General features: G+C 47.0%; 1 protein-coding gene across 1 annotated transcript in view; it reads left to right on the top strand.

The window, feature by feature from the left end:
• Nucleotides 1-11848: 11848 nt before the first annotated feature.
• PPP1CC (protein phosphatase 1 catalytic subunit gamma) overlaps nt 11849-17772 on the top strand; it is a 102432-nt gene continuing 96508 nt past the window's right edge. Inside the window, exon 1 of the mRNA XM_063964396.1 lies at nt 11849-12123. Coding sequence (XP_063820466.1) covers nt 12069-12123 — 55 coding nt within the window. The 5' untranslated portion in view covers nt 11849-12068. The remainder of the gene's footprint in view (nt 12124-17772) is intronic.

Genomic DNA, 17772 nt, shown 5'->3' on the forward strand with positions numbered 1-17772 from the left:
CATCAGTGAGAGGTACCTCTGCGTCTAATTTACAATCAGCAATGAATTTCACAGGGTCAATATTGGAGGGCAAACATGCCCGTAGCACTGTCCGCCAATCTTTGTTTGTGGGTTCGGTGGCGTTACCTAGTTCTCTAATAAACCTCTGACATGCGGCTAGATCCTTTCTGGGATCGGGAAATTCAGACATAATTGTTCTCAATTCTGTCCGGGACCAGGGACAATGCATAGCAATGTTCCTGACGGGAGTGATTCCCTGAGCGTCAGTCTTCCCATTGGGGACTGCGATCACCCTGACAGGATTTAGTTCAATTACATCATTCTGGGTGGCTTCTACAATGTGAGGTGCAATTGTTTCTGCACAATGTACTGTACCGTACTTACCTGTAGACACGACCTCACCTGTCCCTCCGCTAGGGGCCTTTGCTACTATTCTTACTGGTTGGGCCGTGCCCACTTGTGTGTCTTGTATGGTGGCTGCCAGAGAGAGTGCCGATATCGTGCTGGGCTCATCTTCTTGGTCGCAGTCCTGAGGGAAGTTTAAGATGGGATACAACTTGCACGGGTTAGCATTAATACATTTATCAAGTTCACTCTTATCATATATTAGTATGCCATTCTCTGTAGCCACTTTCTCCCCTGTAATATACGGTGGTGGTGGTGCAGTTGCAATCAGTTTCCTGCTAGGGTTGGAACCAGCTGTGTGAGCTAGTTCCCTTTGCATATCACTCTCTCGTTGTATCACTGACCTGGTTTGGAAGTGTTGTGGACTCGGGGTTTCTTCCGGTGACCGGGAAGAGGAACCGCTACTGGGTCGCAGTAGAGATGGCCGGATGTAGGTCTTCCTCATACAAGATTAGGACGGTAGGCAGGAGGCACGGGTGGATGCTTGAAGGTTTCCTGAAAAACAAGACTTGTAAAGGTGCTGGTGAATTGGTGGAGAGTACCAAAAGCTTACTGTGAACGATGTTGAGGTGCTGGAGGTACTGAGGTGCTAGAGGCACTGAAATGCTAGAGGTACTGAGGTGTTTGAAGGCGCTGAGGCACTTAGAGACGTTGAGGTGCTTGGAGGCACGATGCTGCTGGAGGCACGGAGGTGCTGAGGCACGGAGGTGCTGAGACACGGAGGTGCTGAAGGCACGGAGGTGCTGAGTGCTGAGGCACGGAGGTGCTGGAGGCACGGAGGTGCTGAGTGCTGAGGCACGGAGGTGCTGGGGCACGGAGGTGCTGAGGCACGGAGGTGCTGAGTGCTGAGGCACGGAGGTGCTGAGTGCTGAAGCACGGAGACGCTGAGGCACGGAGACACGGGACACTGGAAGCATGGGACGCTGGAAGCACAGGACGCTGGAAGCACAGGATGCTGGAAGCACAGGATGCTGGAAGCACGGAATGCTGGAAACACAGGAGCTCTGGAGATCACAGGTACGGTAGTAGCGATGATACTCAGGCGCCGGAGCTCTGCCCGGCGTCTGGATTTGTACTTCCCGCCAGCCCCTGGTTGGAGAGGCGCTGATGACGTCACCCGTCCCCGGAGACGTCGGACGCGCCCGCGACGTCCACCCTATGGACCTCGGACGGAGCGCCGGGCGACAGAAACCGCCAGCGGGGACGGCCGCCCGGCAGCCAGCAGCCTCGGAGGGACAAGCCCGGCGGCCGCGGCGGGGACCTGACAGTACCCCCTCCTCTAGGAGTGGCCCCTGGACACTTCCCCGGTTTTGTAGGATGTCTAGAATGGAAAATCCGGACTAGTCGAGGAGCCGAGACCTCAGAAGCCTTTATCCAACTTCTCTCCTCCGGACCGTACCCTTTCCATTCCACCAGATATTGCAGATTCTTGTGAAGGTAACGAGAGTCCAGAATTGTTTTGATCTCGAAGTCTGTTCCTGTATCAGCTTCCACCGAGGTGGGACTAGAGGACTTTGAATGAAAACGATTAAGGACAAGAAGGCGAAGAAGAGAAACATGGAAGGCATTTGGAATACGCAGGTGAGAAGGTAAACCCAACTTACAGACCACAGGATTCAGGACTTGTAGCACAGGGTAAGGACCGATGAATCTTGGAGCAAACTTCATAGTGGGCACCTTTAAGCGGAGATTACGTGTGGACAGCCATACCCTATCACCAACCTTGTACTGAGGAGCGGCTCGTCGTTTCTTATCGGCGTAGAACTTGTATCGGACAGAGACTTTTTTAAGACTAGCATGTATCCCACGCCAAATTCGTCCGAAGTGTAGTAGAGTGGACGTTACAGCTGGAACCTCTTCTATCGGAAGGCTTGGTAATTCCGGAACACGTGGATGGAACCGATAGTTGAAGAAGAATGGAGATTCACCAGTGGAAGAATGAAATGAATGGTTATGGGCAAACTCCGCCCAAGGTAACAACTCCACCCAGCTGTCCTGTGAAGGGGAGAGATAATGACGAAGGAAAGTCTCTAGATCTTGATTGACTCGTTCCGTTTGTCCATTAGTTTGGGGATGATAAGCGGATGAAAACTTAAGTTTAATCTGTAAGGCCGAGCAGAGGGCTTTCCAAAACCTCGCGGTAAACTGTACCCCACGATCAGAGACTATTTCCTGAGGCAACCCGTGTAACCGAAAATGTTCTCGGATGAATAGTAGAGCTAGTTTCGGAGCTGTCGGTAGACCAGTCAATGGAACGAAGTGTGCCATCTTCGAAAAACGGTCGACAATCACCCAGACGGTGTTGCAACCTTTGGAACAGGGCAAGTCAGTGATGAAATCCATGGAAATGTGAGTCCAGGTCTCACAGGGATAGGTAGAGGACGAAGCAACCCAGCAGGAGGCAGGCGAGGAGATTTATGTTGTGTACACTGTGGACAAGAATTAACGTAATCCTGTACATCTTTCCTCATGGTGTCCCACCAGTAAGACCTTTCCAGAAACTTGTACATCTTCTGGGCACCGGGATGACCGGAAAACTTGGAGTTATGGGCCCACTGTAGAATTCTTGGCCGAAATCTAGCTGGTACGGACATTCTTCCAGGAGGAGGAGCTGGAGTAGTTAAAGCAGCGGAGACAGAAATTGGATTTAGAATTAAACTCCGCTGGAAAGATTCATGCTCGTCTGTGGAAATCTGTGAACGGGACAACGCATCCGCTTTAGTATTGAGAGTCCCGGCCCGGTACTTGATAACAAAAGAAAATCGAGTAAAGAAAAGTGCCCATCTCGCTTGGCGAGGATTCAAGCATTGTGCGGATTTGATATACGACAAATTTTTGTGATCCGTGTAAATGGTAAACACATGTTTAGCCCCCTCCAAGAGATATCTCCACTCTTCCAAGGCGGATTTAATTGCCAAAAGTTCCTGGTCTCTAATAGTGTAATTTCGTTTGGCCGGAGAGAATTTCCGAGAGTGGAAGCCACACAGATGTAATTTCTTATCAGAGGAGTACTGAGAGAGAACGGTCCCAACTCCAACTGAAGATGCGTCAACCTCTAGGAAGAAAGGTTCATTGAAATTTGGTTGTTGTAGAACTGGAGCGGACATGAAAGCTAACTTCAAGTGGGAAAAGGCCTCAATGGCTTCGGGAGGCCACAAACTCGGATTAGAGCCCTTTCTCGTCAAGGCAGAAATGGGTGCGACAATGGTGGAGAAACCTCTAACGAATTTCCTGTAGTAATTCGCAAAGCCCAGGAATCTTTGTATTGCTTTTAAAGAGAGAGGCTGAGTCCAGTCACGAATGGCAGAGAGCTTCTCCGGATCCATGCGAAGCTCCGTCCCCGAGATGATATAACCGAGGAACGGAATTGATGTTACTTCGAAGGTACATTTGGAGAGCTTAGCATAGAGATGATTCTTTCGTAAACGGTGGAGCACTTCTTTGACTTGAGTCCTGTGTTCAACAAGATTTTTGGAAAAAATCAGTATGTCGTCCAAATATACCACAACACTTTGATATAACATGTCTCGGAAGATTTTGTTGACGAATCCCTGGAAAACAGCAGGAGCATTACTAAGGCCGAACGGCATCACCAGGTATCCGTAATGCCCATCCCGGGTATTGAAGGCGGTCTTCCATTCATCCCCTTCTCGGATGCGTATAAGATTATAAGCTCCCCTCAAGTCGAGTTTGAAGAAAACGCGGGCGCCACGAACCCTATCAAATAACTCTGTGATTAGTGGCAAGGGGTATTTATTCTTGATGGTGATATCGTTTAAGCCACGGTAGTCGATACATGGTCTCAACCCCCCATCCTTCTTCTTCACGAAAAAGAAGCCCGCTCCAGCAGGGGAGGAAGAGGAGCGAATGAATCCCTTGAGCAGATTGGACTTAATATAGTCCGACATAGCTTGAGTCTCGGGAAGTGACAGGGGATATGTGCGACCACGAGGTGGCGTCTTCCCTGGGACAAGGTCAATAGGGCAGTCCCAAGGCCTATGAGGTGGTAACAGATCAGCTGCCTGTTCCGAAAACACATCTTTGAACCCTTGATACGCCTCCGGAATATGCTCTTCATCCGTCTTAGAAGAGACACGGAGCGGACAAACGGGAGTGAGACAGTTAGTGTGACAAAAGGAACTCCAAGACAGAATTTGAGAAGACTTCCAGTCAATGTGGGGATTATGAATTTTAAGCCAAGGCATTCCAAGGACCAGATAGTGATGTATTTCTGGAATCACCAAGAGTTCCAGACTTTCTTGATGTAGAGCCCCGACCTGCAGCTTAACTGGCTCCGTGCGCCACATTATGAGACCCTTGGAAATCCTAGTACCGTTGATAGCCGTCAACGAAATAGGGCGCTCGTTAGGCCGTAACTTTAACTCCATGCTTTGGACACAGGAGGAAGAAACGAAGTACCCCGCAGCTCCGGAAACCAACAGGGCTTCACAAGACTTGGAAACTGAATTGGTGATTAAAGTTACAGGAAGCAAACAGTCCAAAATTGGAGAAGATTTAGTCGTGACCCCCAGCTTGACTCCTCCGGAACAAGCTAGGCCTGCCCATTTCCCGGATGGGATTTACAAAACTTGAGGAAATGATCTGCGGCTCCACAGTAAAGGCAAAGTTTACCCTCACGACGACGCTGTCGTTCTTCCGGAGACAGTCGGGATCGGTTAATTTGCATGGGTTCGTCCAAACTAGGCACAGCCACCGGTCTAGGAGTAGGATTCCGGAACCTGGAACGATCTGAACGGCTACGTTCTCTTCCACGCTCCTGCATCCGAAGATCCACCTTGAAGCAAAGGGAAATCAACTCTTCTAATGGATCCGGCGGATCCCTTGTGACCAACTCATCTTTCAGCCGGTCGGAGAGACCGTTCCAGAAGGCAGCCCTCAGAGCGTCATTATTCCAGCACAATTCAGAGGCAATGGTCTGGAAATGAACCACGTACTGACCCACGGAACGGGAGCCCTGACGAACACGGAGCAAGTCGGAAGAAGCAGTGGTCATCCTGCCGGGCTCGTCGAAGATTCTTCGAAAGGACGTGATGAAGTTGGTGTAGTTGGAAACCACGGGATCAGATCGTTCCCATAACGGAGACACCCAATCCAACGCTGACCCTTCAAGCAGGGAAATGATATACGCTACCTTAGAGCGATCCGTAGTCAAGTTATGAGAGAGCAGCTCAAAGTGCACCTCGCACTGATTTAGAAAACCACGGCAATTCTTTGGGTTCCTATTATAACGGGAAGGAGTAGGAAGCTGAAGACGTGACCTGGTACCAGCCGGAGGCTGGACATTACTGGAAACAGCAGCTGGAGCAGTTACGGGAACTGGAGCGGGAATTGCGGAGGCTAAGGATGCTTGAATTTGATCCAATCGGCCGGACAATTCCTGGAGATATTGCATCACCTGACCCTGTGTCGCCTCTTGAGACTGAACTCGGGAAGCCAAACTTTGGATGGCACTCGACTCTGTGTTCCGATCCCCCGGGTCCATGGGGCCTCAGTATACTATCACTGACCTGGTTTGGAAGTGTTGTGGACTCGGGGTTTCTTCCGGTGACCGGGAAGAGGAACCGCTACTGGGTCGCAGTAGAGATGGCCGGATGTAGGTCTTCCTCATACAGGATTAGGACGGTAGGCAGGAGGCACGGGTGGATGCTTGAAGGTTTCCTGAAAAACAAGACTTGCAAAGGTGCTGGTGAATTGGTGGAGAGTACCAAAAGCTTACTGTGAACGATGTTGAGGTGCTGGAGGTACTGAGGTGCTAGAGGCACTGAAATGCTAGAGGTACTGAGGTGTTTGAAGGCGCTGAGAGACGTTGAGGTGCTTGGAGGCACGATGGTGCTGGAGGCACGGAGGTGCTGAGGCACGGAGGTGCTGAGTGCTGAGACACGGAGGTGCTGAGGCACGGAGGTGCTGGAGGCATGGAGGTGCTGAGGCACGGAGGTGCTGGGGCACGGAGGTGCTGAGGCACGGAGGTGCTGAGTGCTGAGGCACGGAGGTGCTGGAGGCACGGAGGTGCTGAGGCACGGAGGTGCTGGAGGCACGGAGGTGCTGAGGCACGGAGATGCTGAGGCACGGAGACACGGGACGCTGGAAGCACGGGACGCTGGAAGCACATGACGCTGGAAGCACAGGATGCTGGAAGCACGGAATGCTGGAAGCACAGGACGCCGGGCGACAGAAACCGCCAGCGGGGACGGCTACCCGGGCAGCCAGCAGCCTCGGAGGGACAAGCCCGGCGGCCGCGGCGGGGACCTGACACATTGCCATAAATGTAAACAGTTTGAGTGTCTGATCCTTTCTTTTCAGGATTTTAACAGACATATCCTAATCCTTAAATTCTGCAACACCTCTGGATTAAAACTGCCTACTTTAGGGAATGGTTCCCTATCTTCCGCAGTCATACGTTCCCATTCATTGCATAAAACCTCTGTGTGTGAGCCATATTTCTCACACATTATGTACCTCGCCGACCCCTTGGGCCGCGGAATATCAACCTGAACCCTGGTTGATCGTCCCTTACTTGAGCAACTGGCCCCCATCTTTTGCAGGTATTACCTTCTCAGCAAATTCCTACAAAAAAACAAAATACTCAGTGGTAAGGCAACGGTGAAAGTTCTCCGAGCGCTCTCACCCACTCACGCCCACGTTGGCCAATACACCTAAACACTGTAGTCAGCGCCGGTCGTACCCAACCTCGGGCCCCTGTGTAACCTTTATTTACTGAGAGTGTGTGGGAGTGACTTACCCTTCCCAGTAAATATTGGTCGTTGGAGATTTCCTGAGTGACCAGCGAAACTCCCTTAAAACAAAAAAATTGTTACACAAATCACGTTGCGTGTGCCACACTTAGCGCCAATGATCCCGCGATTTTTACGCACAACTCGTAAAAGGGTATCGCGGTGGGCTAAGTATTGCACTCACGAACGCGCGGTACAATCACCCAGCGTATAGGTAACTGTTACTTATCCGCTGTACGACCAATGGAATCGTTTTTCAGGCTGCGAAACCTCAGCCGGAGCGTATCTGAACGGGCCTATATGGGTACTACGCCAACCACCTGGGCTGCGCTCTCAAAACCTCGCGGACCTTTTAGGCCGCGGTATTCAGAGCTTTGCTTGACTTTGTCAGTGGTTTTCTGACTTCGCTGACCTCTTGGTCTGCTGTTATACTAATTGCTCCTTTATACCTTAATCAATGTTAACGTGAGCAAGCCACTCTCACGCCACCAAGTGTCCACTCACCTGGTGTGGTCTCCGACGGGATCCCGAATTCCCTGGGTCCACAAAACCTTTATTGTTTGCACACTCACGCACGTTCACTCATATACACTTTGGTTTTTCTGTACAGAAAATTTACTTTCATTCAGGAAAACAGCCTTAATTCCAGAGGTGATACAGTAAAAAGGTATTTAAACTAAATATTGGAAAACTGATCAATTTGTGCTATTATCGCGTGGCTACCGTTTCGCGCCTAAATTAAAACAATGCTATTGTGTGCTTTGTATTTTAGCGGTCGTACTTTTACGCACGTTGCGTGAACACGCCACGTGTATATGCCTTTACGTTGCGTACGCAGTCCTGTACGCTGCCCGAGACACGTGTACAAAGGCCGTACGTCCGCAGTACTACAAAACACACACTTCTATAAATGTAAGCGATATTTAACTATAATCACTTACTTAACACACACACAGTTTCTACTGTATAAACCTTTACAACTAGGCCAGGCTGCGTGTGCGTCTTACACTTACTTCTTTAACTATTAACTCTATATTTTAACTAAATAGCAACAAATTTTCTCAGTACAGGTCAAAATGAATCTAGTAATCAATGCTTATGGCAATAATGCGAGCAGATATGCAAAGTACAAAATACAGGTGTATGCGTGTGTTGCGTGCGCATTTGGCGCCAAAACAGAAATTTACAGATTTAAAAAAAAATAGCTTTTGCGTTCCTTCCTTACGGATCCCTCCAGCATCCCTTCAAACCATGCAGCGCAGACGCTTATCTAATCAGCACTAGTGTATCCACCGACCAAGAGAAGGTTTCCAGGGGATACCTTTCCGCCCTTTGGTGATAGATAAAGTCTGCGAAAACTCTGCTAGGCTGCGGGTATGAGGAAGAACCGGACGATGCCCCCAATTGATAATGTCGATATTATCTTAGACCGCAAAGCTATACCTCTAAATACAATTTTACCGTGGAGCCGCTATGGCCGCTAGACTGAATACACGTGCTACGCACTTTGTACGCTATTTGCGTACAGAGTCCCGCACGTGGTACGTACTTGGCGTACTCACGCCGCGCTGAGTGTACAGAGTACGCTCAGCGTGCGCACACACAATGGGTAACCTTTAAACCTTATTTATGATACAATGTAATGATATGCTTACACTTTAAACCCTTTAACAGCGAAGTGCTGTAATGATGTAATACCTTTAAACCTTAAGTAGCGCTGGCGGTATAAAGTATCCGCAGTGCGTACACCTTATCAATACCAATACACCTTATACAGATAAATCTACTTTAAAGCCCTTGCAGGAAAGTGAAAACACAACACTGATTTGTAGTTGCAACCACAGGGTTCTAAGGCCACAGTGGATTAATTCCAAAAGGTAAAACAATACAAATCATACACTACAGGCTAACAAGTAAATCTAAACAGAATAATGGCTACAGAGAATGTACATACATGAGAATGTTCGCAAGCGCAACCCGGCCGATCCTCCGCTGGTCATACAGATAGCGTTCAGAGTCTTCTGACCGGCCAGTCAACAATGGTCTTTTTATACACAACATGCATACACAATACAATGGTCACTGTAATCTCATTGTCCATTGGACACAGGGATGTGTCTTTACATTACAGAAGAGGTCATAGGTGGATTTGAATAGGTGGGCGATGTCTTTCCCCTACTACTCTTGTGGGTGGTATCCTCTGGATTCCCGCCGCATACATAAAATACAGTAAATACAGTTAATGTTCATATTCTACTTTTGTACATAACTATACGCAGGAACATGCGATCTTTCTCTAACCAACACCGGAATGTTACCCTCAAAATATCCTACAGCTGGATACTAGACATCACCTTCCAACCTTTATCTGACCCTTCCTATTATGCATAGGCGAATCCCTTAGTCCATGAACTGTTTAAACTATTAATACTCGCTGACATGGTCTAGGGGAGCTATATCTACAATGTATACTATAAGGGTTAAATATGTAATGTTCTAATAACCCTCTATGCGTTCACAAACTCTACCGTAAATGCGCATACCACGCGCTAAGGCGCATGGCCGTGAAAAGCTCCGTTACGCAAATTGCGGATATGCACACGCACGGCAGAGCGAGTGCACGCGCAGCGGGCATGTGCATGGGGTTAGTAAAAAGGCATATGCATTACAATATTTTTCGACTTTGACAATGGTTAAATGTTATTGTGAAATGTTTATATGTTTCAATGGGTTTTTTGTTTACATGGTGTTTAATTTGAAATAATATGTTTTTAATAAAAAGTTTTTGTTTTTAGTAAAAAGTTTCCTCATTACACAAACAACAATTGTGCTAATTGTCAATTTGGGGGGTTAAATGACTTTGGGGCCCCTGAAACACATGGTGCAGCATGGCGTAACAGTGGCAGGGAAAACACATGGTCAGTAGGGGGGTTAAATGACTTTGGGCACACATGAAAATAATAATTAGAATACATTGTGAAAACATTGGTGGTCAGTGTGAATGCATTGGTGGTCAGTGTGAATACATTGGTGGTCAGTGTGATCGATTGGAAATACCTACTTAGGGTTTAAACAACAAATATCCGATTTGTTTGTATCTGGGGGCGCCTGCTGCGTGGTCGTGTGCTGTGCTGCTGATGCTGCCGCTGATGGGAGTGTTGTGAATGTCAGTCAAACTTCGGACTATAGATCAAAAGCGATATATCGCAAGCACAAAAACCATGTTCGATTCCATACAATTCCACTTGATCACGATAAATAAAGAGTGCAGCACCAACAACCTGGAGTAGTCGACCCGACGCTCACGGGGCCGCGCATCGGATCAGACACACAGCAAAAAATGCACGATTTCACCCAATATATCGGCCCGAATGACCGAATTGAGCTGAAATTGAGCAAAATCGTTCTAGTGTATGGGGCCCTTTACGCTGGTGTACCTATAACACTCTGTCTAGTCTGATCCCATGGGGCACTGTTTGTACTGGGTACACTATAATGGATACTACTGTGTGGTGTAACATGAATAAGGGGTACTTCTGTGTGGTGTAACATGAATAAGGGGTACTTCTGTGTGGTGTAACATGAATAAGGGGTACTTCTGTGTGGTGTAACATGAATAAGGGGTACTTCTGTGTGGTGTAATGTGAATAAGGGGTACTTCTGTGTGGTGTCATTTGAATTGGGATGGGGGGGGGGGGAACAAAATACTGCCTTGACCTAGGAGACAGAAGTCCTAGTTTTGGCCCTGCCTTAACCAACACGGTTTATAATTAGTCCACCTGAATGATAATTGATTTCATCTATGCTAAAACTTTACAAACCTCTATATATATTAGTGTTACAGGAGGCAATTTGGTAAATCGGTACAAACCATACAATTATTGTGACGACTTGACAATAATTGGAAGATCGGCCAAATTTACTGTATAGTGTGTATGAAGGGGTTCAGTACGAGTTTCTGGCGGCCGGGATGCTGCTCGCCACAGGTTCTATTACCACTCTATGGGAATAGACCCTGAGCGCCAGAATTCTGTCTGTCGACATTGCCAGCTGCCGGGATTCCAGTGTTGGTACCCTGACTACCGGGGTCCCGACAGCCAGTAAATTAACAGCATCCTGTATGACGGATTGTTTCAGCAATATATATTGAAAATCTTGGCCACAAACACGAGTAATCAATGTTCCGATCTTTCCAAAGCAAAAGCTTGTGGCCAGTGTGTGTGCATTTTCAATAATCTGACCACATATCAAGGTGGGTAAATAGGCTAGTGTGTGGTTGAGGCTGATTATTTCCATTGCCCAATTTCTCAATAATTTAGGAGAAATTGGGCAATGTTTCAAGGGATAAAAAAAAGCGTATATCACAATTGTCGGGATCCCCTCTAAGCAAATAATCTGCACAATGAATTGCCGACCAATATTATCTGCCAGTGTGCACTTAGGGTTTACTTATTGCTTTCGTGTACACATATAAGAAAAACACATTATATACAGTACCACACAGTGGCAAATAAACAAAACTCTGACTAACCCTGAATAATTATAATATATAATGCTGCTGCTGCAGCGGCTTGGCCACATAATAACACAGCATCATCTTGAGCAGCGCGCAAAAACGGCACGCGGAGGAACACGAGCGTGAGCTGTAGTCTGACAGACGTGTCCGCGTCTTGATATGAAATAGTTCCTCTTGCAGTGACGAGATCCTTGCGCGGGCCGGCAGAGGAGGAGGAGGCGGCGCCATTTTGTGCTGCTGTGTTCTCGGATCCTGTAACGGAAGAGGGGAAGAGGCTTCCTGGGAGACGCCGAGACCGCAGCAGCTTGCTCCGCCACATTCGGGCTGCTGCCTTTCCCCTCTTTGCGTTGTTGTCGCTCTTGATTCTGTGTCGCATTTAGGCGTTCGAGGCCATCATGGCAGATGTCGACAAACTGAACATTGACAGCATCATCCAGCGGCTGCTAGAAGGTGAGGCGGCCCGGGAAGGCCCGGTGCTGGGCTGCTGATCGGATACAGGCCGCCCGGCCGATGGGTTGGGGGGTGGGAAAGGTGCTTTGTTAGCAGGCCGTGTCAGGGGTAATATGCTGGTGTCCACACGGTTCCTGGGCGATTTTGAAGGGTAGTATGCTCTATGGGATTCCAGCTGTTGTGGTACTAGAGGTCCCAGCTTTCCCTGACTGCTGAAGGCAGTGCATGCTGTCACTTGCAGTTCCACAATGGCGTGGAGCTACCGACTACTGAAGATTAATTATAAAAGTTTCTTATAGTCATTAGTGGGAGTCTGGAGCAGTGTTACAGCCCATGTGCTGCAGATCCATGTACCAGCGTGTGATCTGCAGCAGCCCCTTAGGAAGGGTCAATATCCATGTTACTGTGGCTGCATCTGGGATGGTTATCGCGCATATCTTACATGATACTTGCAGTATGCTTGTGCAATGTTTTATAGCCAGTGCAAGACCTGTCGCTGTGCTGGTGTTACTCACTGGCCTGGGAGCTTTGCATTTATCCTGTTCTCATCAGGCATACATGGATCGCATCGCTCTAGAATGCGAAATCTTTCATGCACCAGCTTTATCCTTGTATTTAATGAATAGAGGAGTGGGAGCTTTTGACTTAAGCAAAGGTGTGGCTTCTGGAAATTAAGTGGGCAACAGAATAGATATTTTAACCCTTAAAGAGAACCTATTGCAAGATGCGTATTCCGCATATAAACCCTCTTTATGGTGGTATTTGGTTGTGTTGTAATTGTTTTCCTGAATGTTTTTAAAGGTCTTATTTTAACAATGAAATGCCCAGTCTGACTAGTGAAGGCAGTGTCTAAAGAAGTGTGCATAAACTTGTGGTACGGTACTTGTTATAAGGTGGCCTACTTTTTATTATGGACCCAGCCCACCTGTCATTTCTTGGAGGGTTTGGATGTTATCTTGCTTAACTGAATCACCCCTCCCTACTACTGCCTAAGTACCAGTACAGGCTGGATGATTCCTCGCTGAGTCTGTTTTTGGAAGTCCCACTAGGTCACTGCTGCTCTCCCATTTCTCTCAGCAGTAGTAGTGTACGACTCCTAAACGGATAGAGGGGCCTGGTGATGGTGAGAAGTGAGTTAGGTGGCTGTCTTTGGTATTTAGGTCGTCCAATTCATTTTCTCCAAGACACCCGCTTTTTTCTGTTGAGCGACCCAGTGTAGTTTTCAGTCTTCAAAATTCATATAAGAACTTGCCGTAGAATACATTAAGATAGGTATAACATACTGGGATGACTGCAAATATGCTTAATGTTTTTGTAGGTGGTAGTTAGTTGAAATAATAATAATTATTATTATTTTTTATTAACAAAATTCTGTGCACCTGCATGGATAATTGCTAAAAATACAACCGAACGTTTTCCGGATCAGCTCCGTACGTTTCTGGGAACAGCTTGCTACATGTGTGTTTGCACCAAAAGATCCACTTGCCTTGTTGCTAAGCATGTACGCTTAGCTGCTGTATCGGTTCAGCATGGGTGTGGGGCCAAATGTATGTAAAACTCATGTGTGGCCATATTGATGATCTTCTAAGGGGTCGATCCAATGAGGTGTGAGGTGCTGGTTTCTCTGCGAATTCATTTAGCAATCCAAATAGAAACTAATTTCTTCGTTCATACCTCACTGAGAGATGATAGGGAAAATCTTTATTTTTCCTTCTTCCAAATTCAGGTTAAAATATGGGGACACTGCAGAACCCCTTGGGCACCTTTTTCCTTTCTGATTAATTAGGCATTTGGAAGTTTTCAGTTGGCTTAAATGGGCAAAAAATTTCACGTAATTTTTGGGAGTAAAAAAAAAAAAAAAAAGCCTCAAACTACCCCAAAATCAACTTTTTCGTTAGATTATGCATTCCAAACTTAAATTTAACATACAATTCAGCAATTTAATACCTTTTTAAGTCTTTCCTATTGCCCACTAACTTCCTTCTATGTGATTTTGCAAACTAAATTGTCAATTTTCTGGCGTCCATGGAAGGTCTCCACACTTTTTGTGCACTTCTCCCACATTGCGTATTGTTAATAACTCTTGTGTGCGCGTGTTTGTGCGGTCTGCAAGTTTTATAAAATAAACTTGCACCTAATTGAATTGACCCCTAAATTTGATACGGAAGCTATATGGCTTTAGAGGCTCTAATGGCTACTTTAACATTGTTTAGGTTTGTCCATCCTCATAACTTTACAAATTTTAAGTTTAATTTATCTATTTAGTCACTTAACTTGAGAGCAAACGATTTTTTTTTTTTTTTGTGGTGCAAAGTTAGTTTTATGCAATACATAAATTCAGTGCTTCAGTAAAACCAATTGGGGGGAATTCAACTGTGCTGCATGCACCCTACGGGCCATCTATAGTAATGGGCCTCTATCAGAGCAGTTCAGTTGTTTTGCATGGCTAAACCCAGATCCGATAGGTGCCTTAACTAGCAATGGGCGTCTGATCAAAGCAACAATTAAATAACTCCAATTGGGGGTAATTCAATTGTTTTGGGCATCTGAAAATCTAAACAGGATTGTTTAGATGCCCAAACAATTGTCACTATTCATTCGTTGTTTGGGTGCCCATGCACGTCGCGCTCAAACAGACAGGGTTTAGCCGCGTATAACTGCTAAACCCGTGTAAACTACAAGATTGTCCATATTGGCATGCATGTATCAACGACCCGGCACCAACGATGAACGAGTGCAGGGCCATGCATCGATGCATACACACTGAAAGATATGAACAATATCTTGTTCATTAATGAACGAGATCGTTTATATCTTTGCGTTATTACTTAGTGTGTAGGGCCCATTAGATTCCTGTCCTGTTCATTCACTGCATTTTAATTGATAAAAATAAACTGTTTACACTTCTATTTCTGAAAGCATTCTTTGCAGCATTTTTTCCACACATGCCTAAAACTTTTGCACAAAACAATTGAATCCGCCCCTTAGTGTTGGAAATGGCGTGTGTACTTGTGTTGCTATGTCTTTCCAATGTTTTGAATGTTCTGGTTGAACCCAGTAATGCAGTGTTTTTCAACCACTGTGCTGTGGTACACTAGTGTGCCATGGAGCAGTCTCCAGGTGTGCCGCCATAGAAGCACAGCCAGGCCCATCAGTGTTTTGCCGCTACTGAGGCCCTGGAATGATCAATACTGGTGGGTTTAGTGGTTGCAGAGTCAGTTCTAATTTCGGGCACGTGCAGTGTTGGACTCTTCTGGCCTTCTCAGATGTGGCTAAGGCGTTACCTATGGAGAAGCTGTGACATGACAACCTAAGACACGCAGCTGCACCATGCATCACCATTATATTTGAGTGTGCCTTGGCAATATTTAAATGTTGCCGCGAGTTGTAAAAGGTTGAGAATCTCTGCAGTAATGTGTACAGTAGGATAGCATGCACTTTGGGAAATAGAAATGTGTTTACAAATGGGACAAAATGTGTTCCTGTCTTTTAATCAGATTCAACAAATGTGAAATAGCAAGCATAACTTGGATTATATGTTCTCTGTATTTATCATGATGGCTCTGTCACCATAATCAAACTGAAAAGTCTTATTATAGTATATTGTTTTAATGATAGTATTTATCCTGCCCGGAACTTTCCAATGAGTATATATAAAAAAATAAAAATAAATTGTCCTCGGATTCCCATGCTTCTAGCACTATATCTTATAGTCCACTCCCATGTGGGTCTTCACTGCTGTTGAAGCTAACTTTGGATTGATTCAAAGCAATGTTAATAGCGCTGGGAAGGAGGTCCAGGAGGTAATCAATTGGCTGAGATGTTAAGTCTGACTAGACTCTCGACTAAACACCCGGCTTAAGACATAACTGTCATCTCCCGACTAGCCATGAGGACAATTGAATAGCTCTGGGACCTCCTTCCTGGTGCTATTAACATCACGTTGAATTGAGTCACACCATTTGTGGTGTAGCGCTGTAACTGCTGTGGGTGTGATGACCTGCATCTTGTTGGAGTGGTAGGGCAGACTTCTGGTGATTGTAGTAAATGCTTGATTGTGAAACAGGGGTATGGTCTGCTGACTATTGGCACTACTGTAACTGGCCGTTGGACTCCTGCAACAGCACGTCGCATTAAATTGAACAATCTCCCCCCACCCCCCAAATGCATGTAATCCTTGCAGTGGTAATATAAAACTTGGCTTTCAGCTGTGTTTGGTAAAAAAAAATGTTTAATAAATCCATTTGATTCCATGGGCTGTTAGGGTGTGCTGAGCCATGGGGAGACACTTTTCAGCTCGCAGCCTCCAGTGTTCATGCTACGCTGTTTTAGCAGGGCTTTTTCGGGGGGCAAAATCTACCCTGCCCTTTCTGTGGCGCCCTGCTAAAACAGCCGCCCGCTTCCTGCCCTCCCAGCATGTAAAGATGCCGGCATCCATTCACGGTGTGGGAAGCCAAGCACCTCCGTGGGTGCTGGGCACGCCCCCAACAGTGACGCTGCGCCCCCCCCCCCCCCCTGTAATAACATCTGTTGGCCGCACCTCCCACTTAAATGTTGCATGGCCACAGCCCCTGATTTGCATGGCCCTGCCCCCTTTTCTGCCGAACACTAGCCTCCCGTGCTGGCAGGGATCCGTACGAGAGCCCTCGTACTGATGCCTGTGCTGGGCACGTTGGTGACCTTCGGTCGCCACAGGTTTCTAATCCCCTTCGGCTGTTGGCGTGGACCACCACCCAAGAGGGGTAATCAGCTGGCGGTCAGAACTCCGAAAGCGGGTATTTCAGCTGGTGTCGGGACTCCAGCGTCTGGATCCTGACAGGCGCTCATTTGACTTCCTCCCATGCTGGAAAGCTAAAATGTGTGAAAAGTGAACTGTTTGTGTTCCCAAACTGCACTTTTTGCGGTTGCGCCTATTTAGTCTGGTTTAGCTGCTTTAAGTGGCTAAAGCAGACACTAATGGCCTCGATAACAAACATCAACTGAATATCAACCCACGATCTTCTGTCACTTTAGACGAGAGATTGGCCCGTGACAACAATTGAATAACCCCCCCCCCCCCCCCCCCCCCCCACATGATGTGACTGGAGAAAATACTGAAAGCATGATTACTTTTATTCATGTACAGTGTATCTGTAGTTGGGGTTTAGACAGGTTTAACCTACTGTTTGGATGCCGCATATTTCTCCTAGCACATCTGGAGGCTACAAGAAGAAAGGTCACCCCCATGGCTGCCTGGCGCCTAAACGGAGGAGCAATTGAATAGCTCTAGTGATAAGTGTGGGGAAAAAACCCATGTCTTGAGTATGTAGAACAAGACGTTGGGTGTGTATTAATTTCTCTAACGTCCTAGTGGATGCTGGGGACTCCGTAAGGACCATGGGGAATAGACGGGCTCCGCAGGAGACTGGGCACTCTAAAGAAAGATTCAGTACTATCTGGTGTACATTGGCTCCTCCCTCTATGCCCCTCCTCCAGACCTCAGTTAGAATCTGTGCCCGGCCAGAGCTGGGTGCTCCTAGTGGGATCTCCTGAGCTTGCTAGAAAAGAAAGTATTTTGTCAGGTTTTTTATTTTCATTGAGCTTCTGCTGGCAACTGACTCTCTGCTACGTGGGACTGAGGGGAGAGAAGCAAACCTACTAACTGTGGCT

The sequence above is a fragment of the Pseudophryne corroboree genome, chromosome 1, assembly GCF_028390025.1.
Source record: "Pseudophryne corroboree isolate aPseCor3 chromosome 1, aPseCor3.hap2, whole genome shotgun sequence".
Lineage (NCBI taxonomy): Eukaryota > Metazoa > Chordata > Amphibia > Anura > Myobatrachidae > Pseudophryne > Pseudophryne corroboree.